This window comes from Coccinella septempunctata, chromosome 3 (genome assembly GCF_907165205.1).
Source record: "Coccinella septempunctata chromosome 3, icCocSept1.1, whole genome shotgun sequence".
NCBI lineage: Eukaryota > Metazoa > Arthropoda > Insecta > Coleoptera > Coccinellidae > Coccinella > Coccinella septempunctata.
The window spans coordinates 26,817,859-26,843,230 of NC_058191.1; the positions used below are offsets into that span (position 1 = coordinate 26,817,859).

Genomic DNA, 25,372 nt, shown 5'->3' on the forward strand with positions numbered 1-25,372 from the left:
TATTCAGAATGAGATTTATTACTATTGGTATGTATCTGTTATCTGTCTTCGCGTTTGGCTTAAGTGGGTTTCGGAATACGCAATCGTAATCAGCGGTATATTGTAGACCTCGATCAGACTAACTGGTGGCCACGTGCCTTGCGCGTGAACACCCATATAGAACAATGCACTTGCTGCGTCACATGACATCTTCGTCAGGAGCAGGAGCCGTGGGAGAGATCGATTATCAAAATCGAGTAGAGGGGGAGGGGAGATTCCAAGTTCACGGGATTCCGTTCCTGACTCCGTTTAGGAACAGCTGGGGTCAGAAAAACTGAACTCAGATAACAGTGTTGACGTTGTGACGATGTATAAACATTCTACACGGTGATGGTGACGTGAGATGAGTATGTATGTTTGACTTGTTTCTGATCGTTTGTACAAATTTTCGGATTTGTTTGCTCTGGGAGGGCCCCTATTGTGATCTTTGTTGTCAGTTTCATTGTGACGAAATTTAGTCCTTCGCACAGCGAATACTGATGGTTGTAGGTGTAGGTCAATGGATTCGTTTACTGCATGATTTGTTTATTCATTAGAACATTAGAAGTTATCGATTATTCATGGAATCCATGGTTGAACCATAAGTAAAGATTGGGTTTTTGACTTGTACATGTGTTTCAACAGTAGATTTTTCTTATCACTTTAAGCACTTTTTCATCGACTATTTTCGGAGAATCTCTATTATTGAAACGATACAGGTTATTGAAAATACATGTTCATATGGTTCGAACGGTTGATTCAAATAAATGAATATTTGTTCTGTTACTATAATTTTCTTATTTTCTAGATATTCCTGGTTAGATTGGAAATTTCATATAGAAAAACTGCAAATTTTTTATTGTCTCCCCAATCCCAAATGAGTTTACTCAACAAAAGTATATTTCATTAACCTACTACACATCATGAAGTTTCATGTTCTGGTTGAGTTTTGAACCTTCGTCGATTTTGACGATTTTGGTGGACAAAATCATTTTATTCGCGCGTTGAGTGTCATTAGTTGGTGAAATGAATTAAAGGTAATAAGAAAAATATCAAATTATCAGACATATATTTAAAAAAAGGTGAGAATATTTTCAAAAAAATATTTCAACATATCTACAATAGAAACAAACGTTCATGAAAAAGACATATTAGAAGAGGGGCCACCCAACAAGAAAGTGACATCAAAAAAATTGGGATTAGTGATATTGTTTGGAATCCTCTACATTTTCATCAGTGACATAAATATCTGAATCAGATTCTTCATACATTATCAACAGCTTCAATAACAATACAGACATATACTTCGGAAAGATGTTTCCTTCTAACCACGAAGAATTCGCTGTTAGAAATCATTCTAAAAGTCTTCAAAAATCAGCTCTAAAATAGAGAAACACTTCGTAAACATGCATTGATCCAACACGAATGAAACATCGACGAGTTAAACTGAGATAGCTGGTAGTTCCAACTTTTTTCCATTTGTAACATTTGCAGTAGTTTCTCAAAATTTTCTATTTATTATAGTATAGTAGATTTGTTCTCTTAGAGATTCTACCACAAAATTTCCCAGTGAGGTATCTAGGAGGAGGGGGGGGGGGGGGGAAGGCTGCTCCGGGCGCCAGTCAGTGGAGGTCGCCGACGGTGCCCCTTCGAGCACAGGGTTGTTATCAAAGAGTTGTTACTCTTTGGTTGTTATGCTGTCATGTTGGCTGACAGTACAATTCACCGAAGGTACTTGAGACGGGTGAATATTTCGTCCAAATTTCAGATAGTTTGACTATATACTTCTTCAAAAGGGTTCTGACAATCACTCATTATAGTTGGGGAACCGACTATGTCAAATCAGGATTTACTCGAGCGTCGTGGAGACCTAGTGAATTTTGAAGAATAGATGGCAGAAAGAAAAAAAGGTTCTTTGATGTACCTATGCACTGGCAACGGTGGGGAAAGCGTCTGCGCAGGTTTTCAAAGATTTTAAAAAAAATCGTCAGGTGTACCTACATACTTGAGCGCGTCAGATTAAGATGCTGTATATTAACTACGTGTCTCTGATAATGAATTCATGTTGATCTGACAGTTTTCGTGGTGGGACTGGCTGTACGGAAAAGTGAAAGTGGTAGATAAATTATTTTTCTAGCGTGTCAGATTTTTAGAGGATATTTTGGGCCCAAAGGAAGTTACTTTTAAGACAATTCGAACGTGACGCAAGGTTACAGCGGTCCTTTGAAATTGCGAAAAAAAAATCGTTACTTGTACATACTCGAGCGTGACAGATTTTCATACAGAGGGTCTCGATGTTAGAGAGACGTGTTGACCCATTAATCTGACACTAATCAGGGGGAGTTTCCTCTGATAGTTTGAAGATGATAACAAGGCAGTTTTGAAAAATATCTCCCTTCCTGTAACTATAACCGTTTCTGTATCCATAATGAGAGTTGTAGATAATAAAATTCTATTCAACTTCTGTCTGAAGCAATTTTACATACTCTTAACCGTTTTCGAGTTAGAGGGCGATAAGGGCGAGGAGCTTAGCCACACATGCGAAAGGCCAAGGTAAATGTGAAAACCCAGTGTAATGTACATGTAATGTACATTCATCGCCATTTATCTCAAAAATTTTAAAACGTATGTATATATAATTTGACTAAACTTGTAGAAAATGTAATGCCTTAAAACTATTATGATGAATTACATTCATTTTTGTCTATAATTTCATTTAGCAATTTCAACTACGATGGATCAGAAGACGACAACCCATCAATTTATTACGGATCTCATCAATTTGTACTGGCAATTTCCTTGCATATGGCGAATAGAATCAGCGGAACACAGAGATAGAAACAAAAAAAGACAAGTTTATTAAATATTACTTAAGAAATGGGTTAGGTCTCATTTGGGGATATTGCCCTTCTTCAATGAATATGTTGCTTAGTAATATGGGATATGTATGACTAAATTCAATAATTTATTGCAAAAAAGTTTCTTCATTCATTAATTGAAGTAATCTTCTGGCTCCAATTTCAGTTCATTCAATAAATCAACATGAGAATATTTCTTACATTTAAAGAGTCTTTTTTCCCACTTATTGATCGTCGCTTTTTTATTCTCTTTCAACATATGGTGGAATTTCATTTAACGTTCGAGTTTTCCAATGACCTTACACATCGTTTCAATATTCAATTTAAAGTTATTGGTTGGGAAACTATTATTTTTTTTTTCAAGAGACTTTGCATTTCTTCTTATTACCATAAAATCGAAAAAAAAACGAATATCATGTTGAGATTACCATCACCTTTCTAACGATATTTCAATTTGAAAAACGAAGTTGGATGTTGTTGCGGCTGAAGTGGTTGAAGGAACATACTCATCAATTTTATTGCCAGAAGAAGAGAGTGTTTTTTGTTTTCTTTTTATTCTCTCATGGTGAAGGTTACTCAACAGAGTTTTGAGGTTGAATGGCGGTTCCAGGAGTGATTTTGGGGGGGAGGGCATAATTCTATATTTGAAATTATGTAAGGTGTTGTTGAATGTTGATGTAAAATAGGTATATCTTTATGATTGTTATATAATATCTATATGTTCGAAAGAAAACTACTTTGAAACTTCCTATTTGAAGAGAGAAATAAAATCATTTTTCGATACTCAAACAAATATTTCTTTGAAGTTCTCCAAGGGCAACTCTTCTAATAATAAATGTCCTTCGGTATTCACACTTTTAGTATTCAGTTCATGTTTTTATCCAATAATTCAGTTATGGAAATGGACGAAATGGTACACAACAGACAACAGGAATTCAAATTTGCGAAACCGATTTTCAATAATTCCCATTTCCAGTTCACTCTGAATGTAATCGAGTTGTTCGAAGAAAAATCAGAATCCTCATTGAAATATTTCCTGACCATGAATAACATGAGATATTATGGTTCTTTTCATAACAAAATGGCTAGGAAAGGAAAAAATTACAATATTATCGTATTTGAATGCTAACCCGGAAAATTCTCTGAATGACGCTGACAGGGATCTTGTATTGTGTTTTTTGCTTAAATATGATTTTGATGAAATTGTGTGTGTTCGGATAGGGATGGTTTACATTCACAGGCTTGCGTTGCAGTCAACCAAGTTATAGAATTGTTAATCAACTCCGATTAGATTTTGTTTGTGGATTTGAGTAAGGCCTCAGATGGTTTATATTCAAATCTTGGGACCTAGATTAGCATTGCAGTCGAATTAATGGATCCTTTCTTGAAAGTCTGGGTTGCGTGGATTCAGTATGTGGCGTTGCAGTCAAATTACCGAAAACATTAAACTGAAAATTTCAATCGAAATTGTAAGCGTTCACGGTGCATTCTACATTGTTTGACTGGGCAAAGTCTGTCGAATCCGGTATCCAGTAGTCTTATATAATAATTAGCCAGACGCTTTGAGGAGGTTAAACAGATCGAGTTTTCGTAATACAGCCAAAACTCTTTTGTTTACGATCACATCGATACGTGGGAGTATCAAGATGATAAAGTCATTTTGAATTGGATTTCGTCATTTTCTCTTCATTCATTAGGGGGCTTCCATGAATTACGTGAGGCGTTTAGGAGGGAAGGGAAATGAGCAAAATCTCACCAAATTTCCCGTAGGGGAAAGGAAGATTCTCGGAAATCTCGCGTGTTTCTTTTCCTCGAGAAATTTTCTGAAAACTGGGTTCCTTTAAGTAAAATGTTAGAGTAATTCTGTATCGAACTATAACAAATGTCCATATAAAAATAACTATCCAACGCAATATGGCGAACGTTACAAACAACAAATAAACTGCTCCACATGAGTTAGGGCTATTGATTCAAATTGCAAAAAAATATAGTTAAAATAAGATTTTTGTGATGAAATCTCATATTAATATGATTCCAAGTTGCAAATTAATATTAGCCTGTAGGTCTGCAGCGTATACAGGGTGGTTAAGTAAAATAACGAAATTTTATTCCCAGAGAATTCAAGCATTTTGAGACTATCAATACAATGTATGGCCTCCACGTGCAGCAATAACAGCTTGACATCTTCTTTGCATACTACACACGAGGTTGTTGAACATTTCTTGAGGAATTTGGTTCCATAAACGGGGCAGAGGCTCTCTCAGATCATTTAAGGATTCTGGGGTAGGTTGATGATTATCTAATCTTTTTTGTAGCATATCCCATGCATGTTCTATCCTTGTTTATAGGAGGTTATATAAACAAGAGTTCTATGCAATTCAAATCTGGTGAGTGCGGAGGTATTGGTAAATGTGGAATAGAAAGCTCCTCGCGCGCATTCTCAACTATGGCTGCACGGTGCGGTCTAGCGTTATCGTCTAGAAATTGTAAAGTTTCACCAATAGCAGCGTGAAAATTTGGCACAACATTGTCAATGACATGCTCCCTATAGTGTAAGGCGGTCATATTCCCAGGACAGATCTGTGCGCCCGTTGAAACATATCCCGGCCCATACCATAACACCACCCCCTCGAAATGGATGGACTTCTTGGACATAGCGACGATTACGGGGTATGAGTGGGATTGTCTATACCCTTATTCTTCGAGAATCTGAAAATGGTCCATATCTGGATTCATCAGTGAAAAGAACAATTGATCCAATTGATATGTTGCCTTGCCCATTCCTTTTAATGGACGTTTAGAACCTAGATTCACCTCTCTCAAACGTCGTCTGATGGTTTCGATGGAAACTTGGACCCATCTGCATTTTGAAGAGTATTCCGTAGCATTCTACACGTAGATGTAGGGTTTCTTCTCGCCGAAACGGTGATGAAACGATCCTGAGCAGGTGTTGTTTTTCGTCGCCCACGAAGCCTTGGTCTTTCCAACACGGAACCTGTCTCCCTGAACCTATTCCAAAGTCGAGATATCACACTTTAGCTGACTTGGAGCCTTTCCGCTACAACAACCTGAGTTGTAGACCACCTTGCAGCATTCCTATACCCCTCTTAGCCTCAGCGTTTGTTAATTTACGTCTTGGCATTGTCAGAAAACTCGTTTCAAATAGAAGCCGTTGATAAACTGACTTCATTTCAAAATAAGAACATTCATGAATCATATGCAAAGAACCAAACTTCAAAAAAAAAGGCGACCAGATTGACGAAATGTCTCATACTTATTGGATCGATTCAAGTTGTTATTGAGTTTTAAATGATTTAACTGCGATTTTCTCGAAGATTACATACTTTTAAAAACGATTGAATACGATATCCCTAACTCTTATGGAGCAGTTCATGTTTTTGGTGAAACTGATAAATATACAGGGACTTTCGGAACGCAATACAATGATTTCAAGGGTATATTCTCTGAGTAATTTCAAGGCAAAACAAAAAGGTCCCTTAGGTCCGAAAACCTTCAGTTACGGGTATTAAAAGTTTAATTTTTTTTAGAATGAAGGGTTGTATAGACGAAGGAGGAAGACATTATCTCCGTTTCTGTTTGTGCTAGAATGTTGAAATGAAAACATTTTAGAGGCACTTTTTAATAGCATTCCAGTGGCGTACTATAATTTTTTCTAACAGGTTTATTTGCTGAACTATAACATAAAGTTGTGTTTTTTCTTATTAAAACAGTACCTACTTTGAAGGGACTTAGAAAGAATCGCCATTTTTCCCGTTTCAGAGATATATCATACATCGCCCTCAGATTCGTTCAGATATCATGAAAAAACACAACTTTACGTTATAACTCAGCAAATGAATCTGTTGGAAAAAAACATAGGGGAGAGTTCCTTTGAATCTGACGGCCCATGAACCGGACGCTACAGTTTTCTACTACACTCGATGGTAATTTAGCACCCTTTACGTAAATCCCATTTTTGCCACAAGGCGCGAGCCACAGGGTCGGCCATTTTCCAAGAGATATCGATCGATGTTGCAAAAATAGGATTTACGTAAAGGATGCTAAATTACTATCGAGTGTAGTAGAAAACTGTAGCGTCCGGTTCATGGGCCGTCCGATTCAAAGGAACTCTCCCCTACCTGGATTGCTATCAAAAAACTGTCTTCATAATGTTTTCAATTAAACATCCTAGCATAAACAGAAACGGAGATAACGATCAAAGTTGAAATCGCCCAAATTTCAATTTTGGCCTATAACTCGAAAACAAAGGAAGACTGAGGAATGCAGTTGATGGCATTATTAGAGTCTCAAAAAAAGACGAACCTAATGTGGCTTTCATTTTCCACTATCATCAATTTTGCCCAGCCTGTATATATAAAAATGTTGCAACTTTTTTTTTAACGAATGCAATCGGAATAGATCGAATGTACCTAAGATATATTTATGAAAAATCTCACTTGAGGTTACTGAGGGGGAAGGAATTCGAAAAAATCTCACAAGGAGGGTGGAGGGGATTAAACAACAAGATTCACCTCGCGTAGTTTATGAATAATAGATTAATCTAAGGACTTGTCCTATTCATTGCAAATGTAGAAATTACAGTATGAATGAATGTTATTAAACTGCTACTAATACATAAAGAGTAGTAATTTTGTACTCCTTCATCAGTAAAGGCAGAATGGCACATTTTATTGCCACAAAACTATTCTTTATTATAATCATTCATTATTCATGGATGCTCTAAAAATATTCACAATCGAACTTGATACGGATGAAACTCGCAAATAGATATTGGCCTAAATAATATCAATAGAATTTCATTTAGATAACAGCCTTCACTTTATCATTTTATCGTCATATGTCTCATGTCGATTTCCTCTACCTATTGGTCCAAATAAAAAATATCCTATTGAATAAGTCGCAAATAGTTCTCATCCGAATAGTGTGCTCATAAAATTTAACGGCAGTTATAATGTATTCGAGAGTCCGAAAATTTCCGATTGTTAGAAGCGATGTAGAATAAAGAATAACTCGAATGTTTTCTTTTTCAGATTTGATTTCCATGAGAACATGTTTAATACAAACAAGAAAATGGTACCTCCAGATGGCGGATGGGGGTGGGTTGTTGTGGTGGGAGTCAGCATGGTCAATGTGAGTACATTATTTGGCTCAATCAAAATACTTCTTATTTAAAACTTTATGAATGAATTGCTGCATTGCACGTATATACTACCATTTTCCCAAGGTTACGCCAACGCAGTGTTTTTTACGTTTTACGTTAGACTACTCTTCAAACTGGAATTTAGTATTTTTAGGAGACGATTGACATTGTCCAGCTAGTAGTATAAGATTTTGAGATTATCACAACCTATGCCCATGAGTCGCCCTTCCTTTTTCTTAATCTGCAATTAATACGGTGATTAAAACTTCTACTTCTTCTATTGGTTCCACATGGTTTTTGTCATTTAGGTATAGAAAAATATCTCAACATACATCACTCAGTATTCAGATATAAACAGTGAAATGAAGTGTTCATAATCTTTTTCCTCATTGCATTCGGCTATTTCATTCATGAAATGCCGTTTGCCCTTAAATATTATTGAACTTTTAAGCAGATTCTTCGTTTTGAGAAACGATAAAACAATAAAATGGATTAATGTATAATATTCAAGTATCAGCCAAAATACTTTCGTAAAATGTAATGTTAAAGTGAATATCAGAAGAATAAACATAATCATTGGAATATATTCACATCGGAGCCGGTTAGGTTAGGTTAGTTAGTGTCATTGTTTTCTAAATGAAATGGCGAATATTCCACGTTTTTCTTTGCTATTCGACAAGCATTTTCCGCATCTTTGCAGCTTAGGAAAATAGGAGTTGGTAAATGGTTGTGGCAACGTCGTTTTGACATTTACAACATTTCATGTGTGTCAACCTTACCCCATTCTGGTTAGGTATAATTATTCCATGGCCAACCTACTGTTTTTATAAAAGTGAATGGACAATATTCAGTAATATTTTTCAGCTATGTACGAGATCCATAGAACAATCTTTTGGGCTTCTTTTTGGAGATATCCTAGAATCAATGGAAGTGGAGACCACAGGTTCAGCACTCATAATGAGCGCATTAGATGCGCTCATCAACTTCTCAGGACTCTTGGTGGGACCTCTAATTCGTGCCTTTTCCTACCGTAAAGTATCACTTGCCGGGGCTTTTCTGTGCTCCATTGGTTTATCAGCTACATCTCCTGCCAGTAATATGGGACATATCCTGCTAACTTACAGTATTATAAATGGTAAGTGAAGCTTTCATTTCCTGAACTTCAAACATTTTCGAGATATTTTTGCAAAAATAAGTATTTTTCGTGAGTTTTTGTCTTGTTTCAGGACTAGGAGTAGGTTTAGCGTCTTCTGCAACTTTTGTTGCTCTAAATAACTACTTCGTGAAACGAAGAGGCCAGGCGGTGGGTCTCTCACTGGCTGGTACAGCGTTCGGCATGATGATCATGCCACAAGCTATCAAATTGTTGTTAGATGCGTACAGCTTCCGTGGTGCCATATTGGTACTTGGAGCTTTTGCCTTGAATGGCGTTGTTGGTTCTTGTGTGTTACAACCGGCCGAATGGCATTATGTGGAAGAGAACAAAGGAGTTGACGGTGAAGCTCAGCATAAGGTGAGATCATTGAAAAACATACGATTTGTCAATTTGAAATGTACCACCCTTAATATCTCTGTCCACAAGCAAAATAAAAAAAAAATGCAAAAAGAGATAAACTTTGGTTCGTAGGTGGTCATTTTAACGGTTGTTTTCAATCAATTTGTGATTGAAACGTGATGATAGCAACCCCTAAAGTCTTAAATGGAAAGGGGGGCTGAGTGACATCTTTTTCTAAAGGTAATTCGATTACCTTCTCAAAAATATCACACACTTGGCGTTTTTGTTAATACTTTACGGCCGGTTTCATAATCAAACCTAAAGCGTCTTTAACTTTAAAGCTTCCTTTAACCCTACTAAAAATGACAGTAAAGGAAGCTTTAAGCTTAAAGTGACTTTAAATTTGATTATGAAACCGGACGTTAATATTGTCTACAAAATATAACCTTTCTTCAAATTCGGCCCTTACGTTTCGGGAAACTTCATCTTGAATTACTCGATATTACCTTGAAAACAAAGGTGTCACTGGCACTCAGAGGGGTTGACCCGGTTGAAGTAATCACGCTCACAAGGTTGATACAAATTGATTAGAACCAATCGTACAAAATGTCCCCCTATGAACCAAAATTTTTGCATTTTTTCTGAATTTGCATGGTCGCCGAGATACTAAGGTACCTAAGACCTCCCAACATTATGACATGGAGCCATGTGACACACATAGTAATTATGTTTGTTGAATTAAAACCTTCTTCCTCTCAACGTCTAACGAAATTTAATTCAACGTGAAATATTGGTAGATATTACATTATTACATACATATGTATAACATGTTTCCTTAAGGACATATATTATTACATATTCAAGGAGTTGCGTTTGCAAAACTAATGGTTTCACATCATTGAGTGATTTTACGGTTACCTACTTCTTGAAAATAATCGAAATTATCGTCGGTGCTTATTCACCCTTCAATATTTTCACAGGAAATGGAAACCATAAAAGAAACAGATGATGAAGAAGCGGATATGTTCGAAGATCAGAATCTTCTGAGTACCAAAATGAACCAGGATACTATTGTGGTTAAAACTCTGGAAGATCTCGGTAAACAATCAAATTTGATGAGGAAAGGCACATTTCCGAGAAATTTTTCGACATTGAGTTTTGTCGGGTCGAGAAAAAGAAAAGTTTCCTTGGAATCTGTAATGTCAAGTTATTCTAGATTGGATTTTACTGGTTCCAGTTTACAGTTGCATTTAGAGGTGAGTTTTAAAATCTACATCTTTCTCAGTCAATTCTCTCACATACCTTCGAAAACGCATAGTAGGTACGTAGTCCCAAAAACGTCGTCCTGGTCTAGAGCCTTCTCTTCATAGCTGATATAATGGAAACGATGATCCCAAAATATTGGACGAATTCAGTTGACTATTTGGAAATTTTAAATATAACCGGCCAATCAATAGCATTTTTTGCATTTTATCGTATCTATGATCAGATAGATTGATGTAACATTTTGTATTCCCTTTTTTATTTGTATCAGCTTAATATAAGAAGAAGAATTTAGCTTTAGATAATTTTTTCATTCGTTTGAATATTTCGGTCAAACTTTTGCCTTGTATATTGTGGATCTACGAGGATACATTGAAAAATTCTTAGCCTTCTATAGAAACAAACAAAATTTCAATGTCAAACTATTTTATTACTCAACATATTCTCCTCTTAATTGGATACATTTATTACAGCGAACCTGCAACGTCTCTAGACCTTTCAAAAAAAATGTTTCTTCTTGCTCTGCAAACTAGACCTCCACAGCTTTTATTACCTCCTCATTGGAAGAAAATTCACGACCTTTTAAACTTTTTTTCAGTTGAAGAAGAGATGATAGTCGGATGGAGCCAAATCTGGTGAATAAGGGGGGTGTTCTAGTAATTCAAACCCTAAATCAAGAATTTTTTGCATGGCAACATGAGACTTGTGCGTAGCGTAGGGGCATTGTCCTGCGAAAAGAAAACCCTTTTGGATAGCTTTCCGCGTCTTTTCTCTTCAATTTTTTCCCGTAGAGTGGTCAGTTATGTCGAATAGTAATCTCCGGTTATTGTTCTACCCTTATCCAAAAAATCAATCATGATTACTCCATGGCCATCCCAAAAACTGAAGCAAGAACTTTTCCAGCGGAAGTCTTTTGACACGAAACTTCTCAGGTCTTGGAGAACCAGAGTGTCGCCATTCCATCGATTTTTGCTTTGTTTCTGGATCGTAGAAAAGTACCCATGTCTCATCCATAGTAACAATTTGGTTTAAGAAGTCTACATTGTTTTCAAATCGAGCACAGATTGAACGCGATGCTTCTACCCTTGCACGCTTTTGGTCAAAACATGCAAACATTTGGGGATCCATTTTGCATCAATTTTTCTCATATCCAAATTGACGAGAACTATAGGATGAACGCGTTCGTATGAAATATTCAGTGCTTCAGATATCCGTTTTAGCACAATTAGACGTTCTGATAAAATCATGTCATGACCTGCATCCATATTTTCGGGGACGGGACTGACACAAAAACTGGCCTTTCCGATCAGTCATCAAACTTCACACTGACACTTTCTAAGGAGTTATTGTTCGTTGCTATGGTAACGCAATATTTTTTTTATGCATGGAACTGGTCTAGGCTAACTAGATATCAATAAATCCTCGTAGGATCTGCCGAAAAGTTGCGTTTTGCATTGCGACCTCAATTTCTATTGTGCCTCTCATCAGAGCTGTTGAGGTACAATAGATAATAATAAAATACTTATTCCACATATTTAGGCCGCAATGCTTAGGAATTTTTTCACACTACCTTCTCTTCATCTGTAAAATTAGTTTTTGAGTTAAATACTTGTTTTGAAGTAGTGGACAATAACCCAAATTACTCCCAAACTGTCCTCCACGTGATCCCCAAAAAAGAAATTGCGTTGGATCGTTTTCCGCTGATAACAAAAACCAAAAACCTTTGACAAATCGATAACTGAAATGCTTATGGTCCCATTCTTCCAGACCAACCATCTTCCTGACGACAGACCAGCTGACAATGTCCCTCTCAGAAGAAATATGAGCTATCCCGGTATACAACCCAAGAGATTTAGAGTTGCAGCGCCACCGCCTATGTCTCTCGAAATGAAACCATTGAAGAAGAACAGCCTTTGGCAAAAGGTGGTTGAATTCATGGACCTCGATTTACTCAAGGATCCGATTTACTTGAATTTGGTCTTTGGACTTTCAATGTTCTACGTCGCCGAACAGAATTTCAAGATGGTGACGCCATTCTTCTTTAAAAATATCGGTTACGACAAACAGGATGTCGCAACTTTTTTATCTGTACAAGCAGCGACTGACATTTTAGCTAGACTTATACTGCCACCGATTTGTGACCGTTTGGCTGTGTCGAAAAGAACCCTTTTCATGACTGCAATTTTTGTTTTGGGTTTATGCAGATCAGGTAAATATAATCCATATACTTGTTTTTTCTTATTCAAAACCAGTACAGTATGTAAAGTTTATAACAGCAAATTAGCCCCTTCAAGAATATTCAAGTGAAATCCTTGGACGTGTGACTGCATGAAAGCTGGGTACAGACATGTAACGGAACTTTGTTCCAAAAGAACGTTGCGTATCAATAGAAAATTCTCCTCAATTTGCGTCCCCTCAGATACTTTCCAAATTCATAACTGATGTTTAACTTCTTTTCTCGTAAATTGAATTCCCTTCATAGATATTCGCAATTAGTCTATGATATGAACTGGCCCTAAGACAGAGAGGATGGACTCCTACACTACTACAAAAAAACAACATAATTAATTACCGAAATTACCCTCTCCACCTGAAACAACCGATGCAATGTGTCAGGCAGCCAAAAACTTTCGTTTTTAGGCGAAGAATTTGGAAGTATTAGGGAGGGTCACAAAGTTTTTATGTTAGTTGAATTGTTGGGTCAATACATCGGAACGCTTTTGTCACTTTTCGGATATATGGCGTTGCTATGGAAATTTCGCCATTTCATAAAATTTCCTTTTTATTGATATATCTTATAGCATACCTCCAACCACCTGGAGATGATTAATGAAAGCGAAACACTTGTAGTGGTTAAATAACTAAACAGTTAAAATTATAAATCAGTCTCTAGTATTAGTTATGATATCGAGAAAAAAAAATGATTCAAGTTATTGAAGTGACAAAAATTCATCGTCAGTGTAAAATTTAACGTGAAATATCAGTTACAAATAAAAACCTCCAATTTAATTTGGATCCACTATTAATAAAACTTTCGAGTAAATCGGATGTTCAGGTGGCCACATTTGACAAGCTTCTTGGTAATTTTATCAGCTGTTTGAAAAAAAAATTAAAAGAAAAATCTAATATAGGTACTAATGTGATCCAAGGCTTTAACAACATTTCACTCTTTCAGCTTCAGAATATTTTTTCCAGTGTAACCATATTGTTACACGAATATTGTGGTAAACAATAAGAAGTATGCAGAATTTTAACTTGATGGAACAGTTCATTGATGAAAAAGTAACATTTATTCTAGGTATCGAGAGAATTTAAATTTTTTCAACTTGCATGTGTTTTTCGCATTCGAATGCAATAAGGCTTAAATTACTTCCTGATTTGTGGCCAGATGCAAGGAAATTTTTTTTCAGTTCATAAATAACACCATGTTTTTCGAGTAACTCAGATAATTTTGATATGGCGTTATTCGAAGTGTATTGAAATTATTATTCAAGCAATCTATAGTCAGTATATCTAGCAGCAATTTGTGGCACAGGCCAATCTAATGGGTCGATTTTCAGAAATCAAGATTATATTTCCTATCTTTAAACCGATTTCCTCGTTTCCAAAATTATGTCTAGGTTTCCAACTATACTTGCAGGAGGCAGGAATACAATAACACTATTGTTTTGTGCTCATCGTGAACCGTCAGTTACTTCCATGGAAACATTCCTAAAATTTTTTCTGAATCCACTTCTAATGACGCCTCCAGCATCAATAAAATCTGAGCCTTCGCTTATCACTCGCCATTCATTTACACAACATTATTTTCACCAAATATAGGTCCTATAAGTCCCACTCTTGTCATACTGTTGATATTAGTAATTGACCTTATGACTTTTTGTTAGCAGCTGAGGAGCTGAGAATTAGGTAACCCACACAAGACAAAAGTGTAAGGATTCTCATAATTCTTAAGGCCTATTTTTATTTTTTCACTAATGATGGGCTTTTGCTTATTGGGTGATTTTGGGTTGATTTCCGCATAAATATTTCAAGCTCTTAATTTACAATGAACAATGATAATAAGTCAGAAAGAATACTTTGCAGTGCTTCTAATTCCGGATTAGGTCATTCGAAATCAAAGTTCATTTGGAGGGAAAGTCCAGAAGTGTAAATTGGCTTAGTGTTGGGATTAAAAGCACTGACGTCAAAGTTTTTGGTTGATATTCTCTCTTTTATAAATAAGATTCTAAAACATGTTTTTATTATTTTCAGCGTTGGCCATGCAAAGGGAAAAACCGATGATACTGACATGGCTTGCAATTGCTGGGTTCGTCAGAGGATCGGCACTCATAAACTTTGCCATTTGTATATCGGAATATTCAACCCTGGAAAAATTGCCAGCGGCTTTTGGACTTCATAATGTTGGCAAAGGATTATTCGTTGTAGCTCTCGGGCCAATATTAGGTGGGTAATGTCATGATATATCATGACCTCGTGTTTCTTATTCTTATTTGATACAATGAAAACGCCGAGTAGCGTTTAAATAACCTCATTTTTAGGTATAATTCGAGATACTACGAAAAGTTTCCCGCTATGCCTACATTCTCAAACGGTCCTCATTATGGTTTGCTGTGTAGCTTGGTTAACAGAGTACACAGTACTATACTTGAAATCGAGAAAGAAGAAAAAAGAAACTCCACCTCCCGTTTCATGACAAATAGAGATATACTGTGATGATACAATAAGTCTGTAAATGAAAATATTGAAATTCTGTATATAGTGGTTTTAAAAGGTAATGTAATAGAATCAGGGTAATCATCCTTTATGGAAACATCGGTCATTTCCAAATTTACAATATCATATTCGCATTATTATTCGCGCATATTTATAAAGGGATATACCAGCAGTGAAAGGTTGCATATGACAACTATTTGTATTTGAAAGAAGTCCTTCGACTTCTGTGTCGATTAGTTTTTTATCAAAATATCAAAGATGAGTAAGATAATCTCATTACCATCCCCCGTATCATTCAAGTTCGAAAAATAAACCTTATCTATCAAATGTGATCAAAGCTAATGTACTTAAATATTTACTTGGAAATGGAATGGTATACTTTTTCTCCTGGATTTTTGTATGAATTTGTTTGTATTTGTATTGCATAATGCAATTAATAGCCAGGAGCGAATTGAAAAAATTCAAATTGTTTTTATGTAAATAATTGAAAGTTGGAAATTGAATAGTGTATTGTGAACATTACTCAAGTAAATGATTATATAAAATAAATAACTTTTACTTCCTTTCTTCAACTTCATCTCTGTAATAATTTCAAGTACTCCTGATCTTTCCCTATCATTCAATAAATGTCATCACAAAAAAAGTCTAATAAAGAACAATCTTTGGCATATGATTTGGCCGATTAGATTGGTTCTTCTCCTATGTCTTGGTCATTAAAGGAACTCTGCTCACTCTACATAAACCCACCATTATTGTTTTATCATCCTGTTTCAACTAGATATCTACAGATCTGGTTTCTCGCAGATGCTTTTTTCAAAGAGCTTTTGCCATTTTGGAGAACCAACTGTGTTTTTGTAGGCTTTTCGTTTATTAAAATGTTTCCTCACGCAACCTTAGGAACAGCATGGTTATAACCATAATTTTTAATCCAACATCAATATACACGTACAAAATATGGTATATACTATTTGGACCTGAAAATTTCTCCGTACTGGGGCAAGATACAATATTGTATTCGAAAGTGCCAAAGAGAGGTGTTGACCTAACAATCCACCCAACATAAAAAAAAATCTGTAAATCCCTCTATAATTCCCAAATTCTTTACCAAGAAATGAAAATTTTTGTCGGCTTTACATTCACATCCTGAACAACATGAGATCGAAGAGAAATTACCATGTGCAAGTATATACAGGCGAAGGATAATGCTTATTTTTATATCTCGAGTGTAAATCTAACATCAACAAAGTAATGTCGAAGTTATAAAAGTGGTCAAACTTAGGCCATTTTTCAGCTGTCCCATTCTATTTGCTGCTTAGTTCATTCCAAGACAGAGGCGTACATTATTATGGTCTCCTCCTGTTAACCGTTGGTATTACACAGCCAAGCAGCATTACTTAACAGAGAGAAAAAAACTCCTAGAACGTCTATTGACTAATCGCGATGTATCCAGTAATCAGGCAAAAGAAGAATGCTTTCGGGAAGATAGAACCAAAGATTATAGAGTAACTCTATAATCTTTGGATAGAACAAAAGGACATATAGAACGGTGTAGACTCCTGTAGGTAGAGGGTAGAGGGTATCCGTGGTCCGTCCCTGTTAGGAGTGGGTATCACATAGCCCAAAGATTATAGAGTCTATAATCTTTGACATATCCAAATAACATTAACAGAAAAGAGAGCCTTCGAAAGGAACCTCTGTAGACTAATTTCGGTTTATACAGCTAGGCCGTAGAAGACAATTTTCGAGAAGAAATATTAAAAGGACATATATAGTGCACACGCCCAAGAGTATTAACAGAAAAGAGAGCATTCGATAACTTCTATTGACTCATTTACCTCTATACGGGAATCAGGAGATAGAATACTACGTTCTGGAAGAAAGAAGAACATGAAATACTTATGGTATAATGTATAATTGAAAGACGGCGTAGAGTTTTGTGGTATCCCCTTGTTATAATTGTGTTATACCAGCGTTAACTGAGAGAGAAGGGGCAAATGATCACTTCAGGAAGAAAGAACAAAAGGTTATAGTACAGGCCCAAGACGGTGTAGGTAGGGTAGGGTATGGTGGTCACTCCGCGACAACAGTGGGTGTTACTTTTGAGTTATTAGGTACACAATCTCAGATCAATAAAAAACAATGTTTTTTATTGATCTGTGTACACAATGGTATTATACAACCAAACATTAACAGAAAAGATTCTTTGAGAATCCCTGTAGACTAATCTTATTTATCTATATACAAATCAGACAAAAGAACACTGGATTATGAACGTTTCAGCCTCTCATCTAGACTCCTAATTATTTTATTCGACATGACATGTTTTTAACTTTGTATAATAAGCCTTGATAAAGGAACGAATTGTTCCGAGACGTCGGCGAAATTATAGTTGTCTAATTATATTGTCCAATTCCGTGTGACAATTCTCAATCATTCATCATGGGCACGAACCCTGACGAAAGAACACTGCTTTCGGGAACAAAAGGAAATATAACAGGTCCAAGACGATGTGGGATATCGTGGTCACTTCTTGACAGCAGTGACGAGTTAATACGCAGTGGTATTAGTGGGATGTATTACCAAACATTAACAGAAAAGTCTTCAAGAACTCCTGTAGGCTAATCTTATTTATTGAAGACTTCATTACGTGAGTAATGAACAAAAGAAAACGGCATGGTTTAGGACGATGTATTTTGATGGTCTCTTCTGCCGACCGCCGACCGACCGAGTGTTACATAGTCAAGCATTAACAGAAAAGAGTTTTCGCGAACCTCTGTCAACTAATTTCGGTTTATCCCAGAATCGGGAGATGGAAGACTACTTACTTTCGGGAAGAAAGAAGAAAATAAAATAGTAAAGGTCCAAGACGATTTAGGAAATTAAGATCTCCCCTGTTAACCATGGGTATTGCCATTGAGTATTAAACCCCAATAATCAAAGGTCCAAGACGGTGTAGATGAAGGGTATTGTGTCCCATCGTCAACTATCATTTAATTTTGGTATTGCCTTATTTGATATGCATCAGTGGTAAAGGATATTTTGTAAAAAAATTGAAACAATTGTAGAAAATATAACTTTTATGAAAACCATGTATAATATACATGCATACATTTGCTCAAGCGAAATTTCACTATAATTATTAACTGTAATTATGGTTTCAACAAATATACACCATAAATAATATAATATTATGATTGAACTGCAACTGAACAAACAAGAAAAAACATTATAAAACTTCCCAAATACGCACGGAAAATAACAACCTACCGAACAAAAAAAATATTATTTGTGAAAACACATAGGAATAACATGACCAAATGCAATAGTAACGCTTACAAAAATAAATCCTAATCAACATATGTGTTCTGTTAGTTATGTAAATTCATAAATCGTCAGTGTAATTCTAATACGCGGTAAACTATGAATCGATATTTAGAACGACGATATGGCACAAATTTGAAGAGAAAACTATATCAAAAAACCAAAAAAAATTAAATGTGAAATCCACTTTGAGTTATAGTTCTTTTTTTATCTCTAATATCACATATGATGAAAATGCTCATATTTACTGGAATTAAGTATGTACTCAAATCTTGTTGAGAATATTTCAGTCCTCCCATATTATATATCATATATTTCTACATGAAAGATTCAAATTACTTTCAATCCATTTCCAGTCGATAATTATTTCAAATCACTCAAGAAGATATGTGTTAATAATGTGCTAATAATTTCTTGGTATCTTTAACATATTTTCCCTGCCTGTGGGACTACCAGGAGGAGAATCAAATGCTTCATCGAAAAGATCACAATCTGATTCAGATGCGATTTCAGAGCATTTTCTTTTGTTAGATGAAGCATTTGAGTCTGCCTCATTATAAACTACTGCACGATTTTCTGGCCTGATTTCAGTTTTAACCACTTCTTTTGTATTGAATAATTTGCCAATGTTTTCAGAAATGTTTACATTTTCTTTTGTCTTTTCCTTGGTAATGCCACTTATATTATCAGAATTATCAGAAACCTGATTGGTACCAAATGCACAACTATCTTTTACAATATTTCCTTCAGTTCCAGGCACATAATCACTTTTTGGGGATTCATTCTCTATCTCTATCTTCTCCTCATCTTTTCGAATGAGATCTTCACCTAGTCTTAAGAATTCCATTAATTCCTCCTCTTCTTCTGTTGTAGACCTATTTTTCGCATGGGATTGCAAATCTAAAGAACCTGCTTCACTTTCTAACTCATCATAAGAAAAATCTTCAAAATCTTCGTAACAAATGCCATTTTCAGCCAGGTGATTTCTTACTCTGTGGTAAGTCATCACAATTTTTATATCATTCCAAGTAATATCAGGTGGGCATTTTTCTTTTATTGGGGTTAATAGATTACCTGGAGTTTCGAGAATTGCCCTCAGGATAACCAAACTTTTATTTTTATCGACGCCCATTTGTTCCATTTTGATTGGGAGACCTTTCTTCATACAATCCAATAAATGTTGAAAAATGGTATTCTGACTCATTAATCTTTGTTCACTGATCTCTTCAATACTCTGACCTCGTTTGAAAAGGTTATAGCTAATATCGGTGCTGGCACTTGATTTTTCAAGTAAAGGAACTCTGAGTAATGCTTCGATCATATTCATTTTCGTTTCATTTTCATTGTCATCTTCACCTGGGCCCAACTCCTGCACTATTATATCTACCATTTGCTGCCCAAACTGACAAATTTTCAGTTCAGAAAACATCTCAAACTTGCACTTCTCAAGCTGTTTCAAAGATCTTGGTTTAACTCTTATAAGTTCTCTGATATCAGGAATTGAAATAACATTGTGTGGCATACAATCTCTTTCATCGGCAATTTTGTATCTTTTATCCATCATCAATGAATACAATTTTTTATCCAGTTCATCATTCCTATTCGTTTGGATTGCCTCTTGAATTAATACTGCTTTTGAACTAGATTGAGCTTCCCCTCCTGTGTTATAACTACAAACTTGTATTTTCGACTTTGCTTTAATCTGTTCTAGGATATCTAATTGTGGCTTCAATTTCAATTGAACGGCGTTCTTATTTTTTGAATTTTTGTCTAAAAATTTCCTACCTTCGTCGGTCAATTCAAAAACGTAACTTGAAAATCCCGAAAACTTGGCAGTTCTCCTCAAAATATAACGTTGTTCTACTAGAATATTACAAATAGATTTCCACCAATTCTCACTTTTATCCTTTCCACAACCATGAAGTGCATGGTTTTTGTGTGTTTCTCTTAATTTGCTACTACGAGAACCACGAAGAAATAAAACATAAGTAGTGAGACCAAATTTACCACCTAGGGCATCCACAGCTTTCAACATTTTTTCTGCATCCTCGGTAAAATCATACTTGCCATCTTTATCAATACCTTCATACTCTTGTTTCATGCCAGACGATTTTGAATAACAAACATCACAACATCGTTTATTATCACCTGAATATTTTTCTCCGAAATATCCCAGAATGAAGGCACGTCTACAGTCAGTCAAATAGAGGTATTTCCTCACGCTACTTGAAAGACTGAGCTTGTGATCGCTTGATGAACTATACTTATTGTTTTCCGAAAGCATGAGATGTGTCTGAAAATCACTTTCACTGAAAAACATGACACACCTTGCAGGTTCTCCATCTCTACCTGTAAAGAAAATTTTTCCATGAAAAGTGAAACCATAAAATTACACTTAGTTATAACTCTAAAACCATCTAGAGGATTTTTCCCCTTAAAAAAGGTATTTTTATCTAATATGGGGCCCCCTTCAATTTTATCTGTTTATTTGCGATTGATTCATCTAAGGGATCATGTGTATCTGATGAATTAATCTTCTTGTGTTTCAAAATTTTTTAATCTCATCCAGAAAACAACTTCTCTAATTTCCAGATTTATTAGATGTAACATTTTGAGTTAGTTATAACATAAACTGTTACTAGGTCAAACTCCTCTGATGAAGAATCTTCAGAGAGTTTTCTAATTGAATCTACCCTAATTAAAAATATTTTTGATCTGAAAGAAGAGATATTCTACCTGCTCGGCCAATCTCTTGATAATAAGCTTCAATGCTACTTGGTGATCCATAATGCACAACACACCTAATATCTGGTTTATCTATACCCATTCCAAATGCATTAGTTGCAACTACTAAGTCTAGCTGATCCTTCAGAAATTTTTCATGGACCTGTTTTCTCTCTTTCAGACTCTTACCGGCATGATAAGCAGCACAATTGATACCTGCATAGAATATTGTTAATAATGGATTAAGAAATAAATTCATTAACAACCTTTTGATTTCAAAAGTTCTGTTATAGTTTCTGTAAATTTCCTAGTTAAACAGTAGATGATAGTAGGACCAGGAAATTTCTGGACCCCGCAAATGTTCTCTGAAACTTTCAGAAGATCAGTGGAAGGTCCATGTTGGCTTTTCTGGTAGACTTCAAGATATAAGTTAGGTCTATCAAAGCCAGAGTGCAATATTTGTGGATTCTTCAATCTGAAATTGATGTATTAAGTATATCAAAAAAATATAGGATATGAGAAAGTGAAGTCTGAATATATCCTCTTCACAAGAATCAAAGCTTTGTATTGCCATGGAAGCAAGCAACATAAATCAGTACGTTTGTGATAGAGAAATGCAATAACGGTCAGAATTTTTGGCAGAATACAAATTTGAATTGATTTATCATATTATCAATATTTCCTATTCAAAAACTTGATTTGTAATAACAAAATTTGATTAAATGAATTGGCCATTCATATCTTAAAAATGCATTATCTCAAGTGTTACTGAATGAAAAAATACTTAAGTCCTCATCCATTGGCTCAAGATGATCTTATGTATGGTTTTACAGTTAATTAGAAATAGCAAGACTATAATATCTCAATTAAAATATAGAAAATATTTTACAACTTTTTCCATTACCTCAAGGAGCTGATGATATCAGCCTCCACTTGTTTTGTAGCAGTAGCTGTTACAGCTAAGATAGGTACTCCAGGTAAGTATCCTCTAACCCTGGATAATTTTCTGTACTGAGGACGGAAATCATGTCCCCAACTGCTAACACAATGAGCTTCATCTACAGCTATCAAGCAAACATTTAACTCTTTATGCATACGCTGCAATATGTCACTACCATAATCCCCAGTTGCAAACTCTGGGGTGAGATATATAATTGAATATTTCTTCTCAAAAATCTCATTTATAACTTTGGTTTTTTGGGTTTGGGCTGTCCCTAAAAGACAGGCAGATATTTTCGACACCTTAAGAGAATATACTTGATCCTCCATAAGGGAAATCAATGGTGATATTACAAGAGTTACCCCTTCAGAATATATGGCTGGAAATTGATAACAAAGAGATTTTCCATATCCTGTTGACATAATAGCACAATTATCTTTTTTGCTCTTAAGAATTGAGTGAATGATTTGCCACTGCAAAGGTCTGAAGACATTATGACCAAAATATTTTTTTAGTATTTTTAAATGCTGTGGAGAAGGGGTTTCACTGTTGAACAGCTGTTTTTGTGTAGATATGGAATTACTGCTAGATTCTCTCATTGCATCGTTCTCCTGATTTTCCAAAAACTGACTTAGTATATCTTCATCCGGGAAATCATCATCGTTATCCATCGCAAAATTACCACCTAATTACTTTCAATGATTCTTAGAGCATAATTCAAAATTCAAATTTGAAATTGAGTACCCAACGAGAATTTATTCCAGAGAAATGTCAACTAATTTTAAATGGACAGTCATGTGCATTCGATATGACTGACACGCAATGTTACCAATTGTAGGCTATGAACAAAATTGTTCAAAGCTGGAGACTAGCATATGACTTACTCATTCAAATCCAATATTACCGTATTTCCTCTTGACGAAAATATATTGAAAATTTCAGGACTGTAGTTTCCGAAAAAGAAATAACTGAATGAATAGCTCTATCAATAATGTTCTGTCACGTTGGCGAAACTGTAGTGTAGTATTGATTTTTGGGGCATGGGATGCAATTTTATATGTATCAAAATTAATGGTAACCGACCTCCTACTATAGTATTCATTGTTTGTAAATTGCAAACCAAGGGACTCAAGAACGAAATTTCGAGTAAAAATCTCTCATTCTCAAAAAAAAAAACTAAGGATTGTATTCCACTCTATAATTGGGCAAAAACAGTTCATTCCAGAGAATGGGAGGGTGGCCTTTGCAATATGTTCTATATGTTTGCTATATGTTCATTTTCATTCGAAGATTCATTTGGAAAACTATTATGACTATTATGAGGGTGAGGTAATTAGTCCAAGTACCACTGATTGGCCTTTCTTCTCCGGTAATTAGTGTGCGAAACTAAATTGTTGATTCACCGAGTGTTGTTGATTGTTGATTGATTCCGTAGTCAACTAATTCATTTAATGGTTCCTACTGCGTATTCATCCTGTGTTTGACGCTTGTAGATTCTTTTTCATGTAGTTTAATCGTGGTGTAACATGATTCACGCGTAGTACAAGTGCAACCCACTCAAGAATAGGGTGTGTGACAGGTGTATACCGTACTATTGCGGAATCTCAGATTGAACCCACCCTGTGCAAGTTATCCCCCTACTGTGATTAAGTTCTTGGCTGATGCGCAATATGAGGAACCAAAAACGGGAAAGAAGAGACTTCCCCTTACCCGCCTGATTCGGCTCGTTTCTACAGTAATTAGTGTACGATTCTTTAGTATTTATTCACCCAGTTTTCTTGATTGATTCCGTAGTCAACTAATTCAATAGGAGTAAGCCACCACTCCGTACTGTATATTGAAACCTCAGATTAAACTCGCCCCGTCCGAGTTAACCCCTTTCTGTGCTGGTGTGCAAGCCCGGGAGGAACCGAAAACAAAGCGGAGAACCGCATCCTACCGTTGCGCTTGCGCCTTGTCCTCCAATCTATGAACCAGCAATTTTTGAGTCCCCCATTGCCCACTGATGAGTGAAAATCGTAGATAGAGGAAGGGGAAGATAACGTAAACAACAAGAAAATTGTGTCCAACATCTCTATGTTTTTGTTGACATTTACTGTGCATCTACTCCATGTTTGTTTACGTTTACCCCAATATTTGAATGTTTATTATCGTATTTGTGTTCGATGTAATAGTGTTTCGTGCGTTTTAAGACTTGAGTATCAAGAATTTCGGAGTCGACATGCCAGGAATTTGTGTAATTTGTGGAAAATATGCCGAAAAAGATAGATTCGGATTGGGGTAAACGTAAACAAAAACAAGTTGATGTTGGACACAGAGAGCTCTCCTTCGTAGCTGCGCAATGCGGTATCTTCTCTTTCCTCTATCTACGGTGAAAATCTCTGTTCTGGCTGGCGAAAGAATCGGTAACATCCAGGGTGCGTTCCAGATCGAACACCCTTTTTTTTATTCAATTCATCTTCTTACTGCTACGAGTATCTGTACATAATATACTGGGAGAATATTTCAACTATATGTATAGAATCTGTTTACTAATTCCATCTATTGCACTAAATTTCTTTTGACCAATACTGAATAGTTTGTATTTCCATCAATGGGTGGATTTCAGGATTGTATTAGGATTATATTGTAGTGCCTATTGTGTAGTGTGTATTTTGATCTACAATATAGACAATATAGTTGTCGTTAACAAGGAATCTTGTCTTCGATTAAAATCCACCATGGAAGGTTTGCTATTCCCGCTATAAAGAATAGCTGGCGCTCGAGAAATCCGAGGAAACGCCGTTACTGTTTGGGTGATTGTCCCACTGGAGCCCGAGCAAAGACAAGGATACCTACTGCCAGAGTGCGAAAAAGGTCTATCAATTAGTTGAAAT

At 35.7% G+C, this 25,372-nt stretch overlaps 2 protein-coding genes across 3 annotated transcripts; one reads left to right on the forward strand and one right to left on the reverse strand.

Annotated features, from left to right (window-relative positions):
- Positions 1 to 232: 232 nt before the first annotated feature.
- LOC123309831 lies at positions 233 to 16,083 on the forward strand. Of its 2 annotated transcripts, none has more exons than XM_044893113.1 (8): positions 233 to 386; positions 7,928 to 8,027; positions 8,902 to 9,172; positions 9,264 to 9,550; positions 10,513 to 10,788; positions 12,563 to 13,004; positions 15,050 to 15,241; positions 15,337 to 16,083. In XM_044893113.1, the coding sequence occupies exons 2-8, from the start codon at positions 7,947 to 7,949 to the stop codon at positions 15,489 to 15,491; spliced, it is 1,704 nt and encodes a 567-aa protein (XP_044749048.1). In that variant the 5' UTR covers positions 233 to 386; positions 7,928 to 7,946; the 3' UTR covers positions 15,492 to 16,083. The 2 variants fall into 2 exon arrangements, with proteins under 2 accessions (XP_044749048.1, XP_044749047.1); XM_044893112.1 differs by having other exon boundaries at positions 249 to 390.
- Positions 16,084 to 18,722: 2,639 nt separating this feature from the next.
- LOC123309778 (Werner syndrome ATP-dependent helicase-like) lies at positions 18,723 to 23,283 on the reverse strand. Its single transcript, XM_044893041.1, has 4 exons — positions 22,461 to 23,283; positions 21,823 to 22,031; positions 21,569 to 21,772; positions 18,723 to 21,181 (listed from the first exon to the last, which is right to left on the reverse strand). Exons 1-4 carry the CDS (start codon positions 23,165 to 23,167, stop codon positions 19,236 to 19,238), a joined length of 3,066 nt encoding a protein of 1,021 aa, XP_044748976.1. The 5' UTR covers positions 23,168 to 23,283; the 3' UTR covers positions 18,723 to 19,235.
- Between the last annotated feature and the right edge of the window lie 2,089 nt (positions 23,284 to 25,372).